Raw genomic sequence first — 26,481 nt, 5'->3', positions numbered from 1 at the left:
GTGAGAAGCGGGAAGGCGCAGCCGTCGTCGCGCGGTGATGACGCAAGCGCAGCAACCAATGCAAGCTAGCGGTGGAGGACTAAAGGACAGCAACTGTTTGTGGGCGGAGCGTCGGAGCGCTGGTGAGTCCACCCCGCCCCCGGACTGGAGGCTGGTCTAAACTTTCCTGGACTAGTTTTGCGCATCCTGAAGCGCGCGATGATTGGCTAGCCGGCACCAGAGGTTTGTGCTCTTTGGCGCCTACCGGATCTGTAAGGATGGGGCTACTCGGGTTGCCTCTGCTGTGGTTAGGATCTAAGGCACCGCGCTATTGTAAAGGGACCGGCTGGGACGGACGGTGAGTTCCTATCGTCAAAACTCTCTGGTAGGTAGTGGTGATTGCGTAGACATGGTCTCTGTGCTGGTGGGATACAGCTGCCTGGGTGCAGCGGGCTGCCGATGAGGCCAGAAAGGAAAGGAGTTTGAGGAAATGAAGACCAGTTGCTGTAGAGGAGGTTTCTCCCCGGTGACATTTCTGACAAGGATGCGTGGGGCAGAAGGAACAGCAAGGCGTTCAGGCTCGCTGGGAGGAGAAGAGGCACGCTAGTCTGGACCGGGGTCATGTCAGTATCTTCTTTGCAAGGACGTGGAGGTTCCGGTCTTTGCACGAGGCTAAAGAGTAGCGCCCGCCGTAGTGCCCGGCCTCCCGACTTTGCCTAGCACATTCTTTTGTTTGTTTTGAGACTGGGTTTCTCTGTGTAGCCCTGGCTGTCCTGGAACTCACTCTGTAGATCAGGCTGGCCTTGAACTCAGAAATCCACCTGCCTCTGCCTCCCGAGTGCTGGGATTAAAGACAAGAGCCGCCGCCCGACTTGCCTAGCACATTCTCGCTCCGTGATTATTTGCGGAAGAAAGGGATATGCACACAGTCCCTGCGGTTATCTAAGTAGATTTGAGGCAGGAACGAAGGAACTGGGTGTGTTCTGTGGGGCAGTCAGGAAGAGGAGCCTGCTTCTGAAGTCTGCTCTCCCGAGGCATTCATTTTTGGGGGTGGGGTTAGCAGGTCTAGACAGTTTGGTCTGGTACCCTTGTTGCATTTAAGATTATTTGATATGTAGGATGTTTGGGGTAAGCTGGTTTTCCCGCATTGCTGTCGTGTCTGCTGTGGTCAGACATGAGTGGTAAGTGGATGCGAGCTGTTCTCTGGTGGAACAGAACTCAGAATGAAAACAAACAAACAAATAATGACCCTCACTTACATCGTTCAGTCTGGGTTATTCACACAAGAAAGGCTAAGAACCAGTCGCTTTCTAAGGAGCTAGACGTCCTTGTAGTCTTAATCTGGTGCTGGAAGCATGGAGGTCACTGGTCTTCAGCACCAGTAGGAAGGCTGAAGAAGCTGGGTCCTGATGTCAGTGAAAGATGGCAGCACAAAGGTAGATGGACTTGTGAGAGAAATCTCGGACTGCCTACAAAGGCACCGGAAAGTGCTGCTCAGGTTCAGGTTCACATTAACAGCACCACAAGTCTCACTGGTGTGCCCAGAGGCACGCCTCTTGGTTAATTCTGAATTCAATCAAGTTGACAACCAAGATTAACCATCTCAGTGGGTCAGAAGAGCAGTGTGGTCCAGGGACTTCAGCCGGTTCTCGTAGAGAAAGGGCCCTGTGCTGAGGTAGTAATGGTCACACAGGGAGCATGTACCATTCTTTGAAGATTAATGGTGTCTGTGATTAGAGAGGCTAATAGAGTTTTTGGTCCAGAACAGCACGGACACCCTAGAAACCCTAGAAATCTGGGGTCACCGCAGATGGCTGGTAGGGTGAGGACATAAGAAGCTGGGCTAACAGCTTCTCCCCTGCTTTCCCCTAATGGTCAAAGTAATTTAATTTGGCACGTATGTAAGTATGTAATTTAATTTGGCAGGTATGTAAGTTTTAACAAATTAAATCTAAAAGCATGATTTACTCAGATGTGTTGATAAAAATTTGTGGCTTTATAAATCAAGTGTACCATCAAGCTGCTGAGCTCTGAAAGCTGAGCTTCCTGGCTTTTACCATTTTGAGAATTAGCAGAAAGATTGTGAGAACTGAATCTCTGGACCCTTCTTTCTTTCCTTCCAAGAGTCCGAGCCTTACTCATCCCAGCCTGTTGCTAACCTATTGAGGTCAAGATGGCTTAGAGCCACTGAGCTATGATTTCCGGGGACCCAGGGCATCTGGAGCCCTGGGTTGCTGGAAGACACATGAATAGCTGGCCACAACTGAGGGGTGATTTGAGCCTTGGTAAGTACTCTAAGCTCCTTTCTTTCTGTTCTCAAGGTTCAAAGTCAGCCTGGTCCAGAGTGAGTTTCAGACAGCTAAGGCTGCTATACAGAGAAACCCTGTCTCAAAAAAAAAAAAAATAAAAAACCAAAAAAAACAAAACAAAACAATAGGGGCTGGAGAGATGGCTCAGGGGTTAAGAGCACTGACTGTTCTTCCAGAGGTCCTGAGTTCAATTCCCAGGAACCACATGGTGGCTCACAACCATCTGTAATGGGATCTGATGCTAGCATGCAGGTGTACATACAGATTGGACACTCATATACTTAAATAAATCTTTTTTAAAAATGCCATAATGCATAATAGAGAGACCCTGTCTCAAACAAAACAAAAAAATACAAAAAGATAAGCAAGGGCTGAGTGGCGGTGGCTCACACATTAATCCCAGCCCTTGGGAAGCAGAAGCAGGTGGATCTGTTTATTTGTTTTTGAGACAGGGTTTCTCTGGGTATCCCTGGGTGCCCTGGAGCTCATATAGAGCCTCACCTGACTCTGCCTCCATATCCAGCTTTGAAGACTTTTTAAAGGCATAAGTTCTATGGGAACTAACTAATTTGAAGTTCCTATAAATGTTTCAGAGACTGGCTAAGAACATCGTTGCTTAGTGTGGTGGCACGTGCTTTATTTTTTTTTTTTTTAATTTTTATTTATTTATTTTAAAAGATTTATTTATTTATTTATTATATGTAAGTACACTGTAGCTGTCTTCAGACACTCCAGAAGAGGGCGCCAGATCTCGTTACGGGTGGTTGTGAGCCACCATGTGGTTGCTGGGATTTGAACTCAGGACCTTCTGGAAGAGCAGTCGGGTGCTCTTACCTGCTGAGCCATCTCACCAGCCCGGCATGTGCTTTTAATCACAGTATTTGGGAGGCAGAAACAGGGAGATCTCAGAGTTTGAAGGTAGCCTAGTCTCCAGAGAGCTCCAGGCTAATCAGGGCTACGTAGTAAGATCATGTCTCAAAACAATAGAGGAACAGGAGTAGTGGCTCAGTGATTGAGAACACTTATGCACATAATGAGATTCATAGACATCCTGGTGGGCAAAACTCATACACATAAATAAATATTGAAAAAATTAAAACAATAAAACAAACAGTCTTAAAGTGATGCGACAGCATGGTTGTCTTGATGAGATTTAGAATCACCTAGGAGATGGGTCTCTGGCACATCTATGGAGGGTTATCTTAATTAGGTTAACAGGGGTGGAAAGGCCTACCCACTGTGGTGGCCCCATTCCCTAAGGTTGTGTTGACACCGCCCCCTAGCATAGTGTATTCTAGAGAACTCGGGGTTCTCTAGAGTCACAGAACTTATGGAATGTCTCTATATATTAAGGGAGTTTATTCTAATGACTTACAGTCTGCAGTTCAGCTGTGAATGGGAAGTCCAAGCCTTGAGTAGTTGCTCAGTCCCAGAGGCAGGTTGTTCCAGCTGGCCTTCTGTATAAGCTGGAATCCTGAAGTGGGTTCCAACAGATGTGCTGGCAAGTAAGTGCAAGCAGGGGAAGAAGAGCGAGTCTTCCTTCTTCCAGTGTCCTTTTGTAGGCCTCCAGCAGAAGGTGTGGCCCAGAGTAAAGGTTTGTGCCACCACACCTGGATCTGGAACTTGTTCCGTCCCAGGTTGATCTTCAACCCAGAGATCTGCTTGTCTCAATCTTTGGGGATTAGAGGCATGTACTACCTTGCCTGGGCCTTAGCTTTTCATGGCCACTATGCCTCAAGATCTCTAGGTCAAGATCCAGGTCAGAAGCCTGTGTCTTCCAGCCTCAAAAGCTGGATCACAGGTATGCCCACCACTTCTGGATTGTAGTTATTCCAGATGTAGTCGAACTACATTCCTGTACCGGGAATAGCCAGCACAAATATCTGTAGCGAGTTTGTTCCATGCCTGCCAGCTATTTCATATTGTTGTCAGTCATTGACACATACAAAAAAACTTGACTCAGAGCAGGGTCAGGCTGACCATATACCCTGTAATGTTCTGAGGTTTGTTAATTTTAAGAAATTCCACAACTATAAGCTTCACTTAGGACTCATCCAGTTAAAGGTCAATTTGAACCATTAAGTTTAAAACGCTGATCAGGGCTGACCACCAGCCAGCCCTTTCTGCACCTGCGCATGACCTTGTGGCTTTGACCTCTATAAGCTGGCCCGGAGAAATGTGTAGGCTCACACTTTGAGCTGTTGCCCCGGCCAGTCTTTAGGCATGTGTTCAACAATCCACCCCTGGCTGACCGAGACTGGTGGGGGGTGGTTTGTGGGGTGACTGGATCCTGGACTGAATTTTTAAGAAGACACAGGTGAGCTGAGCACAAGCAGCCATTGCTGTCCAGGTTCACTTCACTGGAGATACAGCATGGGCAGCTTCTTCAAGCTGCTGGCGTTTCCTTTGCTAGATCATAACCTGAGCTGAGATGAACGGCCTCTCCTTTAGTTGTCCTCAGAGCTTTATCCCATCAAAAAGAAAGCTCACTGAGACAGAGAGTGACCAAACCCCAGAACTCCCCATTGCCTGTGTCACTCAGACTCTGATCATGTCCCTCAGCCTTTTTCTGGATAACCAAGAGTTGGCCATTCAGCTCTACAGTGGTTCCTGACTGTCAGAAGTGTGGCCATGACTTCTGAAAAGCAGTTTTCTGAAACTAATCAATTCTAGAAGGGTGTAAAATGCAGAAACCTTGACTCAATTATTTTGTTTTGTTTTGTTTTCGAGACAGGGTTTCTCTGTATAGCCCTGGCTGTCCTGGAACTCACTTTGTAGACCAGGCTGGCCTCAAACTCAGAAATCCGCCTGCCTCTGCCTCCCAAGTGCTGGGATTAAAGGCGTGCGCCACCGCCACCACCCGGTAGGACCCACTTTTTATCTTGCACTAGTTCATTCTGTCTGCTTGGTGTAGACAGGACCCACTTTTTGTTTGCCTTTGGGCATTGTGATGATCAACTTGATGGGGTTTAGAATCACCACAGTGACATGTTAGGGCATGTGAAGGAGATTCTAGGTTGTACTGAGATGAGAAGTCTGACCTGCAATTTCCCTTTCCCTTCTAGTCCCAGTGTCTGCCTTGGCAGACTGAGCTATAAGAAATGTGGGTGACAACATTCCACAGTCTAAGGTCCTGAAGAGAAGGGAGTCAAGAGTGGGGGCCAGCATCCTTGCCTGCAGATGCGCAGCATGGCCGATCACTCCAGCTGCCAGCGCCACAGCTATGTCCCGTTGTGCCCCTGAATCAGGAGCTAAAACACATGCTTCCTTGAGTTACTTTGGTCAAGTATTTTATCACAAGGAAAGTAATTCATGCCTAATCCTTTACTTCATAGCAGTGAATCCTGTCAGCTTCCTCTCTGCTAGGAAAAGCCAACTCCTGCTTTTGTTTGAAACTTGGTATGAAAACTATATTGGATGTGGAATTTTCGAGGTAATGATCTAGTCCCATGACCCCTCCTCATATCATATGTATGACTCAAAGACTGGTCATATCCCCTTATCCTTTATTTTTTATAGAATCACAATATGTTTAAGTGTACCCTCAAGAGATGACACTACTCAGCCCTATAGTGGCCCCTGACTGTCCTATGGCCGGTAACTTCTTGAAGGCACAGAGCTAGGAACAGAGGATGTGCTTCAAGTCTGGCCACAGCTCTCTCTTGTGCTGCCGATGCTCCGTGGGATGACATCTGGCTCAGGATCAGATCAGCCCGGTCCACTGTCCATACCGGAAGGAACATTGACATCCAAGGATGCCTCTGCAGTTGCATTGGGAGCCAAAGGTCTCAGCACCTAGTCATAGCCAGTGTCTTCCCTTTATGAAGGTATTTGTAACTTTGCTGCTCATTCCTGGCAGCCTGGAAGTCCTTGTTGCTGCTCAACCCTGTTGGCTGTCTCTTCCCCACTAGGGGAGCTTAGTGTCATATGTAAACATAGACAGGTCCCTGGGTTCTCTCTGGACAAGCACTGGAAAGCAGCTCAATCCCCGAGGCTGCAGTACCAGCTGGGACAGTTCCCCATCCAAAGACCAAGGCCTGTCGTGCACAGCAGGATGGGGTCTGGGACTGTGGTTCCAGAGACCTGACTTCAGGAGTGGAAACCTGCATGCTGACTCCTGCCTGCAGGCACCGAACGACACACATGGTCCACTTTGTGCATATCACCTTGATTTTTTTTTTCATGTCCATCATAGAAAAGAGTGATTAAAAATGAAAGAAAGGAGAAACTGGGAGGGAGAGGATGCACTGCTAAGCATGGATTCTCCACTTCCACACCTGATGCTCTGGAGGCAGCAGAGCTCCTCATCGGCCATCCTCAGTGGTGGGGGGTTGCAGGTGGGCAAAGCTCAGAAAGACCTGCTCCAGGGAGATCTGGCTCACAGAGTAATCATCCACTCCATACTTCTCCTTGGCTTTCTCCAGGATACCAAATACCTTTTGAAACAGAAAAGCTATTGGTAAGAGAGTTCAGGTCCCATAAGGTGGACGAGTCCTCTGAGAATGGGAAGCTGGACCTCACCCTGCTACTGCCCACTGTTGTCCTAGAGCCCCTAGAGAAGTCACTCCCACGACGGTAAACTGTGTCCCATCTCTGGGCCAGTTTCCTTGCATGCAAACATTTATTTTCTTCCACCTCAAATATTTTACATATAAAACCTCAAACCCAGCCAATATCAGGGTGAGCAGCAAAGGAAAATTAGAATGTGATTCGAGTCTGAAAAGAACCTGGAGTCACCACAGCAGGGGGAATCCTTGAAGTTCCTTCTTGGTCCCTGTAGCACCCTGCGGGATTCTGCACTCACCTTGGCCCAGCTGAGGCCACAGCCAGGCAGATGATAATGGACCATGTCTTGGTGCTCATCTTCTAGGATGCTGCCTGCAAAGAAGAGACCAGGTGGGTCAGGCTGGAGAGGACAGCCTGGGGTCCTTGGGGTCAGGTGTGTGGGATAAATTCTGTGTGACAGCTAATAGGCCCACACAGGTCCAGGCCCCACCCAACACCATCACACACCTGGGAAGGTCAGGTCCACAAAGGCCTTGAACTCTTCTAGCACTTCTTGCTTCCCCTCACTCCGGACCTTGGCCTGCAGGGAGTAGCCGCTGCCAAACTTGCTCTTGAGGTGCTGCGGGCTGCCCAGGCACTTGAACTGGCCCTGTACCATGATGGCCAGCCGGGTACATAAGGCTTCACACTCCTCCATACTGGGGAAAGGATGGAGGCCTGAGACAGTGCCGGAGGAGGCTGATGCCCACCCTGAATGACAGTCTTGTGCAGACAAGAGAGGATCTGTGCCCAGACCAGGCCATTTCTGATTCCCCATGCTCAGAGTAGCCACATGCAGAGCCCGGGGAATGTCCTAGCTGCACGCTGTTGCCATAGCGTCTGCTCATCTGCTCCCATCCCAGCCACCCATTCTGGCTCTTCCACTGACCCACAGATGNCCAAACTCTCTACCTGTGGGAGGTGATGACGATGGCTTTGCCAGACTCTCGGGCCCGGGCTACAGTGTCCCAGAGTAGACGCCGGGCTACGGGGTCCATGCCGGTAGATGGCTCGTCCAGGAAGATGACTGCAGGCTCTCCAATGAGGGCAATGCCAGTGCTTAGCTTGCGCTTGTTACCACCACTGGGGGTGGATGGGTGACAGGCGGGAGGCAAGGTCAGTAATTAATCCGAATCCTCTCACTCCCAGCCAAATCCCCACCCAAGGACGCTAGAGCACCCGGGCTGAGAGAGAAGAGGTGACTAGTACTAGAAAGCCTACTGCACGGGTCTGGAGGCTCTCGAGAGAGCTCGGACAAGGGGTCCTTGCACGGCCAGTCAGCCTGTCTTAGCAGGAAATGACAGGAAAGTCCCCCCATATAGTAAGTTAGTCTGAGACATCTCGCGGCTGGTTCTGAGCCACTGACCTTGTGCTCTATGATAAGGGACCCTAAATTGTTTTGAGAAGGCCAGGGCTCATCTCAGGTGATTATAGGTCGCACCTGTAAGTTTTGACTAGTTTGTTGGCGTGTGGCTCCAGCAGCAGACCCCGCAGAGTGTTCTCCACACAAGCATTGATGAGACGCTCTGGGATGCCTCGGAGCCGTGCATACATAACCAGCATCTCCCTGCCAGTCATGTGATCAAGCAGAGCATCAAACTGGGGGCAGTAGCCCATCCGCTGCCGTACCTATGTTAGAATATGGTATGGGAGGGAATGGGTTAGAGAGGTTATCTCTAACCCAGAGGACCCCCCCCCCCCCGCAATGGTGTCTGCCTATAGAGACACTCCTTGATGCTTGCTCTCCATCTACATCCCATGAGGCTGTCCAGGGTTGTCTAAAGAGTGAGTAACTAGGCACAGGTGGCCTACCAAAGCTGAAGCTCTCTAAGCAATACCCAGTAGGGACACGGGAAGCTCTCTAAGTAGGAATACCCAAGTAGGGACACAGGAAGGACCTGGCTGCCAAAGGGACAGATGGACCAGCAAGTAATCAAGCTGGGAGCCTATGACAGACAACTGTGAGGTTAACTAAAGTAAGAATGGTTTCATTAGGTGTGGAGGTGCATGCCTTTAATCCCAGCACTCGAGGCAGGGACAGACAGGAATCTATGTGAGCTCAAAGCCAGCCTGGTCTACAAAATGAGTTCCAAGACAGTCAGGGCTTATACATAGAGAAAGCCTGTCTTGAAAAAAAAAAAAACCCAACCAATCAAAACAACAAACCTAAACCAACCTAACCGAAAAACCCACCACTACCACCAAAAACCAAACAACAACAATAAGAACAAGACCAATAACAACAAGCCAACAAAAAGACAATAGTTTCATTATTATACAAGTGGCCACCCACATAAAACTTTACAGCTGACATGTAATCACACACTCTGTCCCTCCCTCAGGCATTTAACAACCGGGTAATGTTTCTTCTCCTAATAAGAAGGGCTCATTGTTAATAGCCTGATAGTGGCCACCACTCTTGATGGCAGAGGTGTCTCTCTCAGCAAGTGTCATGGGCAGCAAGGCCAGGACAGCAGAGCAGGCTCTCCTGACTCATGGGCGTCATGTGCCATCTGCCCCGTACCTTCTGCTAGCTGGGGCAGGTGTGCCAGGCCCTAAGGATTGAGAGATTCTCCTCCTTGGAGATCTAGAGTCTGGTTTTAATGGATTTGGGTCAGTTCTTAGCTTTGGCGTGGCTCCCCCACATCTTTCCTTCTGGACCTCAGGTTAGGTGTGTTTGGTATCACCTCCGTCTCTTCGTACATTTTCAGAGCAGATGTGGACCACTGCAAGATCACCCGTGCATACATTTCTAATGCTTTGTAAATTCTTTTTTGTTTATTTGAGATGGTTTCTCTATGTGGCTATGGCTGTCTTGAACTTGCTATGTAGACCACACTAGCCTTGAATTCACCTGCCTCTGCCTCCTGAGTGCTGGGATTAAAGCTGTGTGTCCAGCAATTTCTAACCCTTAAACACAGGTTATTTGTATAATCTTAACCAGACACTAAAAGCCTTACACTTGAGCTTGTGGACTGTGAAGATCGTCAGGTGGCTCTCCGTACCCTCACCAACCTTGGAGAAAACTGTTTGGTTCCCAGCACCAACATGGTGCTCCCCAGTCATCTGCATCTCTAATTCTAGGGAGCCTACCACCCTCTTCTGACCTCCATGGGGCCAGGCATGCACAGAATATACACACAGGCAAAACCACGCATATACATAGAATAAATCTAGAAAAAAACGGAGTTTGTTTATTACTTGAGTGCTGTGCCTGCAAATTCTGCTGATGGCATTGGCTTGGCTGCTGCTGCTGTGCTCACACACCTGGACACGGTATTCCAGCTGTGCTCACACACCTGGACATGGTATTCCGATCTCAGAGCTGAGTCTCCGGAGGACTTCCTGGCATTCTGGCATGTGGGGATGCCACAGTCCAGTGCTCCCTGCCACCAGCTCAGGGGAGGCGCCCACTGCCATTCCCTTTCCTCTTCCAGCTCTGCTTGGCACAGGCACCTTCTCTACTTTCTCAGGCATTAGGGAACACGCGGGCTGTGCCTGGTCCACCGGGAACACGTGGGCTGTGCCTGGTCCACCGGGAACACGTGGGCTGTGCCTGGTCCACCACTGTGGTTTCAGCCCAGTGAGTGTGAACCTGTGGATGGGCTAGGGCCTTCCTTTCCCTCCTTTTATCTCTCTAGGTCTTCAAATCCATATCTATTGATTTTTGTCTACATTTAGACACAGAACAGTCTTGGATGGACGGGGGCAGCTGAGTTGTTTCTTTGGCTAGCATTTCTTTCCTGTCTACCACACAGTTACAATGTGTCACTGTTCTGTCCTGATGTCCACAAATATAGTTATGCCTATGGTGAGCCAGAGACAAGTCTATCTTGCCTCCAGGGTAGCTCCGATCTTGCCTTGCCCCACACCAGTAAGGAATTCCTGTTGCACCCACCTTCCCGATATCAGAACTGATGCTGTAACCACCAACAAAGGCATCCCCTGAGGTGATGGTCTCCTCCCCAGTCAGCATTTTGAATGTTGTGGTTTTTCCAGCTCCATTGAAACCCAGCAGGCCGAAGCACTCCCCTTTCTGGACTGCAAGGGAGATCCTGTCCACGGCTAGGAGTGCTGCTCGCTGGTCATACACCTGGAAATGCCGGCCAGAAAGCCCCGGGTGAGTAGGCCTGAAGATGACCCAGGCCCTCTGGCCTCCATCCCCTACTAGCTTCTGGGGCACTAGGGCCAGCTGGGTGGCCACTGGAGGGCAGAGCTTGCCGTACCTTGGAGAGCTCATTGATGATCAGTGGCGTGTCGAGCATGGAGTCCAAGCTAGGGACCAGGATTCGGCTCCTCTCATCAGCTACATCCTGGTCCTCAGGCAGCACTGATGTCCGGTTCTGCAGTTCTGCCTGATCAGTGAGGATAAAGACCACACAAGTGAATTCCAGCCCCATGGAAGTAGGCCAGGAGCCCAGGATGACAGGGAAATTCGATGGGCCTTCTCATCCCTCCATCCCTACCCGCTCTTTCACAAGAAGCAGGCAGTCTTAGTGGCTGAACTCAGCATCTAGGGATAGAGGCAGTAGCACAAGAACTGTGGGACTCAAGGAGAGATCATAATCACAGTGGTGGGAAGAAAACGGTTTTAAAATTTATTTTTGTGTATGGTTGTTCTGCTTACATGTATTTCTGTGTACCATGTGCATGCCTTGTGTTGTGGAAAAAGAGGGCACTGGATCCCACGGAACTGGAGTTACAGGCAAGTTTTTAAAAATGTATGTTATATGTATGGGTTTTGTTTTGCTTGCATGTGTATCCATGCACTGCATGAGTGCATTGTCTGTGAAGGTCAGAAGAGGGAGATGGATCCCTTGGAAAGAGTTACAGTCAGCCGTGAGCCAGCTCATACATGCTGATGCCTGATGCTGGGTCCTCTGGACAAGCAGCAAGGGCTCATTGCCACCAAGCTATCTCTCAGGTCTTTTCTCTTTTCTTTTCTTTTTGTATTGTTTCTTTTTTCTTTCTTATTTATTTATTTACACGGAGAAATTTTGTGTAGTCCTGGCTATCCTGGAATTCACAATGTAGACTAACCTGGCCTTGAGCTCATAGAGATCCACCTACCTCTGCCTCACGAGGGTTGGGACTAAAGGTATGTGCCACCACTGCTCAGGGTTTTTTTTTTTTTTTTTTTTTTTTAAGATTCATCATTTATTTTATGTATCAGCATAGTGTTTCTGACTTCAGACACACCAGAACAGGGCATCAGATCTCTTACAGATGGTTGTGAGCCACCATGTGGTTGCTGGGAACTGAACTCAGAACCTCTAGAAGAACAGTCAGTGCTCTTAACCGCTGAGCCATCTCTCCAGCCCTTGGCTTCTTTTAAGTTAAAATTTTATTGTGTGTGTATCCGCACATGAGTGAGGAGCCCACAGAAGTCTGAGGTGTCAGATACCCCTGCAGCTAGCATTATGGGTAGTTGGTTGTTGACATCTAAGGCAGGTGGCAGATATTGAGCTGGGGTTCATTACAAGAGCAGTATGCATTCTTAACTGCTAAGTCGGCCATTTTTCCAGCCCTTAGGTCTTGGTTCTGTCTTTCAGCATGAGTTCCAGGGATCAAATTCAACAGATTCAAGATGCCAGGCTTGTGTGGTGAGCACTTTACCCTTTGAAACATCTTTTTTCTTTTTTTTTTCCTGAGACAGGGTTTCTCTGTGTAGCCCTGGCTGTCCTGGGACTCACTTTGTAGACCAGGCTGGCCTCGAACTCAGAAGTCCGCCTGCCTCTGCCTCCCGAGTGCTGGGATTAAAGGCGTGCGCCACCACTACCACTGCCTGGCTCCTTTGAAACATCTTGCCAGATCATTATCTCGTTTTCTTTAAGGAGCTGTTATCCAGGCAGTCTCACTGCTGAGCTCAACTAATCCCCTGCTTTGTCTTCCTGAGTAGCTGAGACTCTGTGTGTGGGCCACTGCATCTGTTTGGGAAGACTGACATGTAGAGAGAACTTATTTGGGAGAAGCTGAAATGTTTCTGAGGAGTCCATTCAATCCAGGTTAATCTGGATACCCAACATGATTCCAACAGTCTTTGTTCTTGTTTGTTTATGTGAGGAAGGAAATGAAGCCATGGGTATATATGAAGAAATGAATATGTGTGGTAGTGAAGTGGCTCAGGGGGTGAAGACACCTGCTGCCAGCCTGAACAGCCAGGTCTATTCCCAGGAGCCACATGGAAGAAGGACAGAGTCAATTTCTAGAAATTGACATATTGGCACATGTACATGTTAAATAAAATGGATATATGTAGGCTGAAGAGATGGCTCAGTGGGTAAGAGCACCAACTGCTCTTCCAAAGGTCCTGAGTTCAAATCCCAGCAACCACATGGTGGCTCACAACCACCCATATGAGATCTGATGCCCTCTTTTGGTACGTCTGAAGTCAGCTACAGTGTACTTACATAAATAATAAATAAGTCTTTGGGCCAGAGCAAGCAGGGACTGAGTGAGCAGGGCTGACTGGAGTGAGCAGAGGTCCTAAAATTCAATTCCCACCAACCACATGAAGGTTCACAACCATCTGTACAGCTACAGTGTACTCACATACATAAAAATAAGTAAATAAATAAATCTTTAAAAACAATGGATATATGTGTATATTGATAACAAGTGGAGCAGATACCTGTCCAGCTGGGCACCTCAGATGACTCTGGAACTGCCTCTGCATATGGTCTCAAGCTGCCACAGCATCAGATCTCAGGCCCTATGGCAGACCTTGGAAATCATGAATGCTGCAACTCCTCCCTGTGCTGTGGCACTACACTTGGATCTGGCCATGCTGCAGCAACACTTTATGTCAGCCATGAGGCAGTGTGACAAATGAGAGGGGTGACTAAGCTTCAAGGCCACAGGGTGGCAGTCCTTCAGGTCCCAGGCCCATGGAGGATGTGGGGTGCACCTTCCAACATTCCTGAGCTTCCAGGAGCCACTCACCAGAGTCCACCTCCTCCGGAAGGCACAGATGAAGGTTCTCAGTCGCCACAGCAGGTTGGTCTCAATGAGGAAGAGCAGGGTGAGGTAGATGCCCCCTGAGGCAGCCATGGAAGTCACAAACTTGCCAACGCCCGGGGTGCTCCAGGCATAGAAGTTCTCCTGGTACTGGATGTCTGTGCAGGGCAAAGAGCAAGGCTAGGCCTCCAGCTGAGGACCCTCTCCATCCCAGACCCCAGCTCTATCTTTAGCTCCCTAGGCCACACAAATGGCCAGAACCTCCACTAAGGCCCCATGTCCTAATTCTTTAAGTAAATGTCAAACAATAGTCTAGATGTTTTCAGCTCTGGAAGAATTTTGCCATGTGAGGTGTCACTTGCTCACCTGTGACAAGGGACTGCTCACAAATTCCACCCTTGCCTGCCAGTCACACTACCTTGAGTTGGGACTGAGTATTAATGTGAAGACGCCTAAATCACATCCCCAATTGTAGGCATTCATTCACAAGCTCTGTCCTAGTGCAATGCTCAGCAACAATGGGGGGGGGGGCTCACTTTTGCCTGAGGGTATGCAGGGCTCTGTAGGTCTGCTGCCTAGCTCCCTGCTGAGGTATAAAGGGGACTGGTCCAGGTATAAAAAGCTTCCCACACCCAAACAGACCTAACTCTACCAATGTGACTTTGTTAAGAAATGAGTCACTGTTTAACGACCTAAGGAGAGTAGTCTGTTTTAGAAGCTGCAGGGCACCAGGACAGGCCCAGAACATGGAAGCAGGAGTAAGGGGCAGGGGTGGGACTCCGAGATGATGTGGACCAAGTGTCTGATGACTCAGAACATTGGAGCCCTGTTATGGAATTGAAATGCAATCCCTATTATGGGGTTTTAAAAACGTGGAAATCCAGGGCTGGAGAGAAGCATTAAGATCACTGGCTTCCCTTCCAGAGGAGGATTCAGTTCCCAGTGCCCACACAGTGGCTCACAAACACCCGTAGCTCCCGTTTCAGAGGCTCCGAGTACCAAGCATGAACGTGGGACACAGACAGTAGGGGTCAGCTATACACCCGTACATGGCAGAAACTGAATCCAACTGTGGACTCAAAGGTGGGGCCTCTGAAAGGTTGTTAGCATTAAATACATTCTACAGGGCAAAGCCTCATAATGGGACTCTGGTGGCTTTAAAGAGACCAGAGGACACATGAGATCCACGCATCTTAGGTCACAGGAAGCCTTGCACATCTTTGGGATTCACTGAGCAAGATGACCATTGTCAGAAGTCGTCCTTTGTCCTCTGATCTAAAACTTACTCAGGAACAGAACACAGATTAATTTGAGCCCCTTGGCTGGGCAAGTCCTGGGGAAGCTCTGGCTGCAAACTGAGAGCTTTAGAAGGGCCCGTCTGGACACTCACTGTACTTCTTGCAGTAGTGGGCAGCAAGCTCTGAGGAAGTGCAGTACCGCCGAGTCTCATAGTTCTCATAGAAGTTGCTGACCGCCATCCCCAGGCAGTGGTTTGGCAGCACCAAGAACACATGGTCTAAGGTTCTGGAAAGCTCTTGTAACTTCACAGCTGTGAAGAGGTGCAGACTAGTTATTGCTGGCAGACACGAGACTCTTGCCTGAGGATGGTCCAGGGAAGGCCCCACCTCTGGGAGAATGCTCTAGACACCCTCCCACCTTGTGACTGGCTGAGCAGAGTAAGTGGGTGGCCAGTGGCTTAGGGTGGTGGTCAGTCTCCCACCTGGGATACGCATGATAGTGACCACGATGAAGGTGGCGATGCCTGACAGGATGTTGAATATGGTCAGCCTGGTATAAGCTGTGGATGCAGCCGAGAAGAAGAAGCTCATGAGGTACATGAGGGGGATGATGGCCCAGCCGTAGAGCATGAGCAGCAACAGCAGGTCAGCCATGTGGCCATCCCTCGTGAAGGCCTGCACACTGAAGGCTTGGAACACCACCTGCAGCAGCACACATGGGGCGGGTCAGTGTACAGGCCAGCGGGAGGCTCCCAGGTCAGACCCGAGGGCTGGCTCCACAGTGCCTGCCACCTGAGGACCTCTCTGAGGAACACTTTCTTGGTCATTAGAGCTAGATCCAGCAGAGCTAGCCCAGTACTTGTCTATCGAAGAGCAGAAAAGAAAAGACCTGCTGTTTCCAACTGGCCTCCCGGGTCAGACTTGGCTACCAGACGGTCTCTTCCCTGATGGTCCAGGCTTGGCAAAGGGACCCCAGGTGTGCAGAGCAGGGCTCCAGCATACCCAGCACTCACCAGAAGTAGCAGACTGGGAACGAGGAAGGAGATGAGGTCCCACAACAGAGCGGAGAGCCAGAAAGTAGCCACGTGGACCCCGCTCACAAACTGAACGTGCTTGGCCTGGACGGCCCTCTCGCTGACGGCCAGGATGGCAAAGGTGCTGGCCAGAAATGCCATGGCGATGAGCAGATTGAGGGCAATGTCAAACCCCTTCCGGCCCCTGGGGAGGGCAGAGCACAGTGCGTCTGGGTAGTGAGAAAGACTGAGCCCTTGGTCATGACCATCCGAGGCCATGGACAGTAGCCAAACCACTCAAGGGGGAAGAACCACACTCCCCAAGGACAGTGCCTCCCAGCGTCCTGCAACAAGGGCGGCATTCTCTCCTAGGCTTCTAGATGTTTGTAAGTCACCTGTCCCTGAGCATTCAGCAGGACACTTGCACTTCTGTTTGTCACAGTGTCCTCTGGGGGCTTCTGCTCTCCAATCTGACCTCACTGTAAATTCCTGGACCTTTGTGGTAGATAAATCCTCTTTCTGTTACATCCTGTGTTCTACAGGTAGTTGACAGCAACCGCTTCTAGAAACAGGCCACGAAGGCTTTATTTACTCCAGGGCTGAAAATCTTAACAAATGGTACTGAGGTAAAGAGTAAGCTGGTAAGCTGGACATGCTGGTGCTCACTTTTAATCCCAGCACTGGGGAGGGAGAGGCAGGCGGATCTGGGTTCTAGGCCAGCCTGGTATACAGAGTGACCCTCAGGACAGCCAGAACTACATAGTAAAGATGCTGTCTCAAAACAAAAACAAAGTATTTGACAAGGGAAAGAAACGGACGGCAGAGGAAGGAGGGAGAAGTGAGCACACGGGCCTGGGGACACCACGCTGAAAGGTGACATGCTCTGACAGAGCAACAGGAAGCCTTATGGGGACAGCAGGTGAGCAGTTTTGAGTGTTGGGAGAATGAGAGTGACCACTAGAGGGTACAGAACTGTTTTGGGGACAATGAGATAGGCAACAAAATGACAGGGGCAGGGGCCACATCTGGCTGCACAGTCAAGCATCTGACTGATGTTTTCTCTGTGAGTGACATTTTCAAGAATGACTGGTGTTTGTTAGACCAGCACCCTGCCTGGATGACCGTCCTCATGGTAGTCTGTGCCCCTCAGCCTGCTCTGTGGGCCTTCCAGCCTGCAGCCTGCCCGGTGTGATTGCCTTTCCTGAACTCTAAGTACAGCCCTGCCCTACTGCTGAGGAGCCTGCTGGGAAGAGAAGGCAAAGCTGCCCAGCAGATGCTCAAGCTGCAGCCACCCGGGATGCCTGTCTCACTTCTGATTTGTGGACACACAATGGTTGGTGCGGAAGGCTGAAGTGACCTTGGCCAAGAAGCAGCAGCATCTAAGAGTAATTACATCACTCTGCCATCTACAAAGCCTTACTTATGACACTGTCACAAGTCCTGGTGAGGGACACTTGAGGGGTGCGTGGGCTGTATACGTACTCATTGAACTGGTCCTTGGCGACCTGCAGGGTGTTCCGGGGCTGGGGATAGTTGGAGATCTCAATGGAGGCCTGAGGGCCACACAGTAGCTTGAACAGGAGATTGTCCACGATGGCCAGGGCCGTGGCTGGGGAGTGGTATGCCTGGTTGTTGAACAGGGCGGTGACCACGGTCAGCTCTCCTCTGTCTTTGATGGATGTTGCTACCAGGCACCGCTCATTAAAGCCGCCTCCTTCCACTGAGGCCCTGAAAACCAGGAACTCCTCTAGGTCACCTGTGGAGTAATGCAGTGTCAGGTACCAGGTGGGACAGATGGACACCATCACCATCCTCCTGACTCTCAGTAGGGAGTCAGTACAGACACAGCTGGGATGGGATGTATGCTGGGCCGGCAGTTTCCATCTTGGTGCGGACAGCTTCCCGGCAGCTCACAGACACCCATTTGCCAAGAAGGGATTTGGTTATTTTGTCATCAATCTGTCCACAGAACCTCAGGGTTGCCGGTGGGAGGGAGCGGTAAGAGGAAAAAGTGTACACTCCATTTAACTAGAACGCTGTGGTCCTAAGCCAGAGGCAATGTTGATCTATGGCTATTAGAGACTCAGAGGTAGTTTTAAGTTCAAGGTGTTGGATGAACAAGGGCACTGTTAGCACCTCGCCAATAACACGGCACAGGAAGATCACCAGGCTTCTGCTTTTGTTGAGAAAAGGTCTGGGAGAATGAGTATGTCCAAGTCCTAACAGTGACACTGTGTCTCTGGTGTCCCAGGAATATTTCCTCTGACTCAGTACCATCAAATTTGGCCTAAGGGACATTGGTGCTGTCCAAAGGCAAATTTAATTGTCATGATATGATGAGGACCAAGCCAGGGATGCTAACTGTGCTATGAAGGCAAAGGACAGTAAAGGACAGCCCACCAGAGACACCAGGGACAGAGTCAGCACCACTGGGCCCCACGCCATGCCCCAGCTCCTCCTTACCTAGCACTTCCCGGGGCTCCTGCCTCTCAGCCTGCAGCATGTCCCTTAGATTCTCAGACAGCTGCTGAGCCAGCCTGGATGTGCCTGGGACCGAGAAGGGCACGACCGTTCTACCATACTCGCTCAGGCTTAGCTTCAGGAGAGGGTCATCAAAGATCTCTGAGGTGTAGTTGATAGCCAGGAGGGCCAGGGTGAGGCAGGTCAGGGGGACCAAGACCTGAGCGGCCACCATCTTCCATTCCCGCCAGCTGTATGCAGCCTTCTTCAGGAGCATGGCCCAGAACTGCTGGCAGTGGAGGGCAAGCTGCAGCAGAGGGAAGGCAGATGACACGGCTGTACATCGGGGGTGCACACCATACAGGGGGTGCACACAGGGCATGCATACCACATGGGGCATGCACACGCGATGACCACTGTGGGACTTTGGCTGACATTCTCCTTGCTGGGTATAAAAGGGGAGCAGGGTCCTTCCTGCCCTCTGACTTCATTAGGTGGCTATCACGGCAGATTAGCACAAAACTTGGCATATATGGGCTCCCCAACAAGGCAATCTCATTGTCATACACACACACACAGCTTTCTGTGACTGCCCAGTTAGAACACCAGGACATTTCAGCTGGGTGTGGCAGGGCACATCTTCAACCCTGCCCTTGGAAAGAGCCAGGGTGATCACAAGCTTGAGGCCAGCCTGGTCTACATACTGAGTTCTAGGCCAACCTGGATAACAGGGTGAGCTGTTTTCTCAAAAAATATCAAATAAAAAAGCCATCTGACTGTTTCCTCTTTCTGCTGAGTCTTGCAGCACCAGCTGTAATCTGCCCTCTGTTTTCTACCATAGCTCCTTCGGTGGGGATGTCAGCACCAGTAAAGCTCGCTTAGAGGATGACAGCCCTCCCCAGCCCTTGTGTGGTCCCAGCTTGAGGCACTCACCCCTGTGTTGAGTTTGACCAAAACTTCTTCTTCCTCTATGAGGGCTCCAATGCCATTCGTTGGGTCCATCACCCCACACAAGTTACTGTCCAAAGCCCAGTCGCTTGCCCGCCTCTCATGCTGGTACTGCAGAGCAGGAAGCTGAATGGCTTGAATGTCCATGCTGGTGTCCACCAGCTTACCAACCCTGTCCCAGGACACAGGCACTAGTCATAAACCAGCTTGTGGATAGGGGAACAGACCCAGAAAGAGGGCTTTAAACAGAGGCTCTGAAGCAGAACAAAGCCATCAGCAAACCCTCCCTCCTACTCATTCACGCATCAGCAGACATCTCCAGAACATTTAGGTAGCCAGAGTAATGTCCATGCTGGGGCTCCAGTGCATGGAGATCACCAAAGTCACCCAACTACACCTCACAGGTCCTGGGTTTGACTCTCAGCCCCGCAGAAACCAAGCTCTCCAGCAGCTGCGTGGTCAGGGCTGATGGCCGAAGCCACTGAGCAGCCGATCTGGCCCAGACAAGCTCGTCTCTGCCTGCTTGGAAGACTGCCCGCCTGCTTACCTGCCTCAAGCTTGCTGTACTCTGCTGGCTCATGACCACCCCCCCCCCTTTTTTTAAAACTGATTTTCTTTCAAGACCATTTTTTCCCCTTTTGAGACAAGAACTTGCTATGTAGCTCTAGCTGGCCTGGTGCTCACTGTGCAGACATGGCTGACCTTGAACTCACAGAGATTTGCCTACCTCTGCCTCTTGAGTGCTGGGATTATAGGTGCGTACTACCATGCCTGGCCTTTAGAGGGAGGGAGGGAGGGAAAGAAAGGGGGGGAATATATGAATGTGTGGAGGTCAGAGACCCTTTAGAGAGTGGTTTCTTTCTTTCCCCTTTATGCGGAGCCTGCAGACCAAGCTCAGGTTGATAGGCCTGTGCTAAGCCATCCTTGGCTCCAGACCTGTTGATTTTTCAGTCAAATCACAGATTCAACTTAGAGACACCAAGTGTTACCATCCCACCAATCTTTTCTTTGACTTAACACCAGGCCACCCACCATCTGAGTGTCTGCAGGTGCTACCTGCCTTTATTGCTGAGGATCCTCCGCAGGGGGCAGACAGACTCAGGTAAACCACAGCCAGGCACTGGCCTGGAGCTGAGGTAAAGTGGGAGAGCCAGAAGCTGGGTGGGGCCATGCACTGAATGTAAACTCAGCAGCCAAGAGCACTCAGGACTAGACAGGCACCAAATCCCAGAAAATACTAAGGCGCAGAGGCCCTACAGCTTCTGAGGGCAAACTGGAACGGAGCCCTCAGATATAGCCGACAGGAGGTTGGGACCAAGACACACCAAAGCCATTCTGATTCTCTCGTGCTGGGCATAGGTGAGCAAACACCTGTTCCCTCCCACCGTCCCTCCCTCTTGGCTGTTCTGTTCCCAGATGCACAGACTCCTTCCGCCCACCAGGCTCCCTGCAGTAATGCTGGCTTTTCCTGTTCGTCCCCACAGCCCCTGAGATAGCTGCCTTTGAACACACAGCACAAGGTCTTAGAACTTCTGGTGAGTTATTATTCTGCCTCCTCTGACCACAGTTTCCTCAAGAAGAAAAAAATTACTTAAGTATATATTTTACTTGCAGTTATTAGCACTGTATCAGCTAAACAAGTATTCTAGAAATATCCAGTAACCATGGCAATGGTCTGCCACTCTAAGGATATGAGAGCTAGCTAACCCTCACACTTCCAGTGTAAAAGCATAAATCCCGTGGGGTGACCCACGCCTCAGAGAACTTACTAGCTCTGTGTGGATGGTTGTCTCAGGAAGGAGCCTGGGTAGCCCAGGCACATTCCCCACATAGAGGCCATGGCTTCCTGAAGATGCTGGTGTCTGTAAAACTCACATCGGAATTCTGGCTCCGAGCCCTTGCCCTCTGCCCTCATCTCTATGCTCTGATAGTGCTCCAGAGCAGAACCCTTTAACATCATCTCCCATAAAGGTCTGGGACCGACGGAAGCCCACACCTACTGACCGAAGGAAGACTTCCTCCATGGTGGTGACAGAGGCCCCGAAGCTTGCGATGCCCAGTTCCTTCTGCTGCTTTTCCAGTTTAGCAAACAGACTTTCAAACCTGAAAGAAGACCGGGGTAACGAGGCTTTTTCAGGCACCTTCCAAATAATTTGTTCCTAAATAATTGCCTCTATACAAGGAGGAAAAGACAGGTTGGAATGATATCGAAATGACATTTTTCCTTCTTTAAAAAATGAATATAAAAATGTATTTGGTGATTAAAGCTGAGGCCTCGAATGTGTTCTCCTAGTGAGCTACAGCTACAGTTCCATCCCGAGTTCTTAGTTTTCTTAGAGTTTTAGGTTCACAGAAAAGCTTAAAGGAGAGGACAGGGGTGACTATGTCATCCTGCTCATGTTTCCACCTCTGAGACCAGAAAAGAACTATGAACAACCGAGAACCAAGCAAGCTAGCAAGCGTGAGCTCACACAGCCAACCTCTGACAGCCTACCAGTTGAGTAGGGCAGGGGACACTGAGAATGACACTGTAAGGAACCACAGTGGAACAGATGTGATGCACAAACTGTGAAATAGCACACAGGAACCAGGGAGCCATAAGAAGCTCCGACAGAACAGGTGATATGAAAAGAGTCCTGGAGCCAAAGCTTGCTAGTTATCAACATCCAAAAGCCACAAATAACAGAGCCAAAGACACCAACCACCCAGAGGTAGCACCCCAAGTTAAGTGCGGTGGAACCATCTGTCTCTAGCTGGCAGAATGGTTTGAACCTCTGTTACAAAAAATCATTAGACCTCTTCAAAACCTTACATAATCACATTTGATGTGCCGGCTAGTTTTATGTCAACTTCTAAGAGGAGTGAACCTCAATTAAGAAAATTCCTTCATAAGATCAGGTTGCAGGCAAGCCTGTAGGGCATTTTCTTAATTAGTGATTGATGTGAGAAGGCCCAGTCATTGTGGGTGGGGCCATCTCAGGTTGTGGTCCTGGGTTCTATAAGAAAGTAGGCTGAGGAAGCCACTAAGCAGCACTCCACTGCCTCCGCATCAGCTCCTGCCTCCAGGTTCCTGCTCTGACTTCCGTCAGTGAGGAAGTCATATGGTAGCGTAAGCAAAACAAACCCTTTTCTCTCTAACTTGCTGGTGATCATGGTGTTTCGACAAAGCAATAGTAATTCTAAGACAGACATTGGTTCAAGGATTGTGGGGTATTGCCAAGAGAGACCTGACAGTGTGCTTTTGAGAGAATTGTAGACTTTGCAACTTTGGGTTAGAAAAGCCATTATATGTTCAAATTTTGGTGAGCTGTTCTGTGGCGGCTAGAAAGGTGTTAATAGAAATGCAGATGATGGAGGCCTGGGTTGTGAAGTTCTAGGGAAAGTCTTAAGTCACCTTATTGAGACTGTTACAGATTTTTCGGTTAATTTGTGGTCCTAGTTACTGGAGATGGTGAATCAGCTGTGCTTAACAAGATACCGGAGTAGCTAATGTGAAACCTTTGCTGGGATAATCAATGCTATTCAGCTGGAGTTGAGAAATTAACTGGGATGAAGAAAAGACCAGCATCATTATGGTGAAATCTTCTGGGAAGTGTTTCCTCAGAGTCAGCACGTAGCAGCTGTATTCCGGAGGTGGCCTCATCAGGTACCTCATTCTGGGAGCCACACTTGGTCATGTGGGGAGACCCCCCAGGTGGTACTGGTAGTGTAGGCATGGAGGAGTCATGAAGAGCAGCTGAGGCTTGGCACTGTGTGGCAGAGCTAGAATTCCTGAAGAGAGCCCAGGAAAGCCTATTGGTGCAGCCCACCAGCAGCAGAGACCCCAGCATTTTGGAGATGCCAGTACCATGGGATGAACACCAAGGACAGCAGCTGTTAAGTGGAGCCAGCCTGAAACCAGGAGACAATGTGTGTGTGCTGTAGAGGGCGCCAGAGAAGCGGCCCAAGTCTGAGGATCCCAGAAAATCATCAGGGAACACCAGACACCAGATGGAGTCTGCTTTTGCTTTAATTTGGTTGTGACTAAGAACGTATTTAACTTTTTTTTTTTTTTTTAATACAGGAGTCCACAGTTGAGAGACTTCAAGTTTTGGAAGAGATTTTGGACTTTTATAGAGATTTTAGACTTTTTGTTTATTTGACACAGGGTTTCTCTGTGGAGTCCTGGCTGTCCTGTAACTTGCTCTGTAGACCAGGCTGGCCTGAACTCGGAGATCTGCCAGCCCCTGTCTCAAGTGCTGGGACTAAAGGAGTGTGGCGCCATCATTGCCTGTCTGAGACTGAGATTTTGAAACACTGGAATTTTTAAAGTCTGGGACTTTTTAAGTTTGTAAAATGTTTTATATGGTTGAAGAAAGAAAGAGAAGAGAAGAAAGGAAAGGAAAGGACAGGGAGGAGCAGCCAGGGAATGGGTGAATTGGCTGTTTCTAATCCTGAGACGGAGAAGTTCTGAAGACTCACAATTTGTCTGCAGATGCACGGTAGCTCCACAAATAACTATTTGTACGTCTACATATGTTTTTAAAATGTATTTACTTGTTTTTGGAGGGAGGTTGAAGTAGGGTCTGATGCAGCCTAGGCTGACTTTGAACTCATGATGTAGTTGAGGATGACCTTGAAATGATCCTCTTGCCTCTGTCTCCCAAGTGCTAGGATTACAGGTATGCACCACCATGCTTGACAAGAGCTTTTATATATATTCAAGCTGGTGTTAGAAGGGAGAGCCTGTGTGGGTATGAATGCAGACAAGAAGTGGATGTTTTTTAGCCTGTCTGATGTATATCTGTCCTCCTCAGGTGCCAGCCATCTCTCTCTGCTGTAATAAGTAATAAGCAATTTCAGCCCATGTGGGGCAGTGAGCTGTGCACAGACAGCCTGGTCCCTGTCAAGCACAGGCCTGGATCCCCGGTGACCCTAAGGGTCAGAAGGTGTTTGGTGTCACCTCCTGGGCCCCTGGCTTCTGTCACAGCTACAGCCTCCCACAGCCCCCCTGTAGAGAGGTGTGTGGCCATCAGTCATGTGGGCAATGCCCCAAGCTCCTGGTATTCTGTCTGGACTCCACCCCCGCAGTTACCTGGTATACACCTCCCCATGGTTATGGCAAGAGCCAGGTAACCCCAGCCAACTATGAAAGGGGCTGCTTGCCCCTCACGCTCTCTGACTCTCTTACCTCTCATTCTCTTCTCTTACTCTTGCTCTCCCTCTCCCCCTTCCCTCCCCCACCTTCTCCACATGGCCATGGCCGGCCTCTCCTTCCCCACTCTCTCCCTCTCTCTGCCTTTCTACAATAAACACCTTAAAACCATGGACTGCCTCTTATCATCATTGCTGGAGCAATGGAGCTGAGTATCTAACCTCTCCCCTGGAAGCTTCCCGGCGCTCAGCCACAGTCTTCACCAAACCAACCCTCGTGATAAACCTGCCTAGGGCTGCCTTCCCTGCGGTAACCTGCCAGAACTCTTCTACCCTCTTCCCTTCAGACCCCAGGCCAGAGTCTGCCTGAGGGTCCCCGCCCGTTCTCAGCTCTTCGGAGACATAAAGCAGCATCTGGGATGTCTCAGAGTGAGAACCTGTCGTCCCTGTGGGGCATCTGTGGGGCCCAGGGACCTGAGAACTGGCTCTTCCGAGGTGCCCAGCGGTCTGTGGTGCCCGACTCCGGCAGTTCCACGGGTACCCCAGACTGTGCCCTTTCCTCACCCCCGGAGCGGGATCCCACAGCTTCTCACAGCCCTATACCCACCTGGCAGTTCTGTGGAGTTCGCGGCACACTCAAACTCCCCGCGTCCACCTCACCCAGTGGCCCTACCCCGAGTGGATGTGGGACCCTAGTTTTGTCCCATAAGCCCAGTTGGTGCTTCACCCTGCCACTGCCCATCCCCGACCTAAAGATCGAGAGGTGCTCCGAAGTTATAACAGACAGGGTCTAGAGCCCTCACAGCCACAGGCCTTCCTGGGTCTGGATCTGTGGCTCTCTAGGATGCATACCTGTGTGTGCTCTCCTTGGGAAGAATAAAGGACAGCTCAGCCCCAGCATGGCTCTCCAGCATGGCATTGGGGACATGGTGGTGCACTAGCTGAGAGATTCCTTCAGGATTGCAGTGCGGCTCTTTTACCAGTGTCATGTGGTAGCCAGCTCCTGTAACACATGGACCAAAATTAGGCCCACCGGAGGTCCCACTGCTTCTGCCACGCCACGCAGGACCATGGGGAAGCATCTGCACAATGGGTGCAAACGGGCCAGAGCAGCTGCTTCTCGGGCTCTTCCGTACAGCGCTGAGCATTACCTCCCACAACCTACAGTGCTGGGGACTCTTCACTGAATGTAGCCAGGCACCCCTACTGGATGCCAGAGACCTCCGAGGATAGAAGCATGGCAATAGTCTGAGCATATGAGTGTGTCTGCACTGGAGGGTTCATGCTGAACATGGCTGCAGGGAAGGGACGCAGTGGGAGCTGTGGGGCTGCGCTGTGGATAGTGAGTTCTATCTGGCTTCTCGTCCAACAATGCTTTGCAGGAAATGGCTTGCTCTTATTCCTTTCAGAGACAAGGGTGTTGGACCCAGGGCAATCTGGGTAGACGGGCAAGCAGCAAGCAGAACTCTTGAGGCCCTAGTAGAGATGGACACCACTCCTTGATCAAGGTACCCCAGTATCTTCACTAGGCACATGGTCACCTGGGACCATGGGGCCCCTGTCTAACCTGCTCTGGCTCTGCTGGGGATCTCTAGGGGTATGTGCATGGTGACGCTAGACCAGGCAGCGACAACAGCAAGCCCGACACTCCACACAGCGACCTGCTGGACTGGGCCATGCAGTGAAGATGGCTCTCAGCGCCCCATGTAGGAAAGCAGTGGTGAGCACTTCCAGGACTCCTGTCTACTCCCACAGGCTCCTGCTCTTGGTAGCCCTGATGTGGCTTAGCGAGAGCCCCACCATACAAGATACTCTGCTTTAGCCGGGCCTGGTGGCGCAGGCCTTTAATCCCAGCACTCGGGAGGCAGAGGCAGGCGGATTTCTGAGTTCGAGGCCAGC

At 50.3% G+C, this 26,481-nt stretch overlaps 1 protein-coding gene across 2 annotated transcripts in view; it reads right to left on the bottom strand.

Annotated features, from left to right (window-relative positions):
- Positions 1–5,774: 5,774 nt before the first annotated feature.
- The window catches only part of Abca3 (ATP binding cassette subfamily A member 3), a 56,409-nt gene continuing 35,702 nt past the window's right edge, over positions 5,775–26,481 (bottom strand). For both annotated transcript variants that reach the window (XM_021220947.2, XM_021220948.2), the window contains 16 exons: positions 25,435–25,585; positions 21,454–21,552; positions 19,435–19,621; positions 18,505–18,808; positions 17,524–17,797; positions 16,042–16,246; positions 15,511–15,730; positions 15,181–15,339; positions 13,776–13,948; positions 11,060–11,188; positions 10,732–10,926; positions 8,275–8,462; positions 7,746–7,916; positions 7,302–7,492; positions 7,093–7,166; positions 5,775–6,724 (listed from right to left, as the gene is read on the bottom strand). In XM_021220947.2, the coding sequence (XP_021076606.1) occupies positions 6,593–6,724; positions 7,093–7,166; positions 7,302–7,492; positions 7,746–7,916; positions 8,275–8,462; positions 10,732–10,926; positions 11,060–11,188; positions 13,776–13,948; positions 15,181–15,339; positions 15,511–15,730; positions 16,042–16,246; positions 17,524–17,797; positions 18,505–18,808; positions 19,435–19,621; positions 21,454–21,552; positions 25,435–25,585 (2,852 nt within the window). In that variant the 3' untranslated portion in view covers positions 5,775–6,592. The remainder of the gene's footprint in view (positions 6,725–7,092; positions 7,167–7,301; positions 7,493–7,745; positions 7,917–8,274; positions 8,463–10,731; positions 10,927–11,059; positions 11,189–13,775; positions 13,949–15,180; positions 15,340–15,510; positions 15,731–16,041; positions 16,247–17,523; positions 17,798–18,504; positions 18,809–19,434; positions 19,622–21,453; positions 21,553–25,434; positions 25,586–26,481) is intronic.

The sequence above is a fragment of the Mus pahari genome, chromosome 21 (assembly GCF_900095145.1).
Source record: "Mus pahari chromosome 21, PAHARI_EIJ_v1.1, whole genome shotgun sequence".
Classification (NCBI taxonomy): domain Eukaryota; kingdom Metazoa; phylum Chordata; class Mammalia; order Rodentia; family Muridae; genus Mus; species Mus pahari.
The sequence above is the reverse complement of the archived record's forward strand: the minus strand, read 5'-3'. Positions and strand labels throughout refer to the sequence as shown.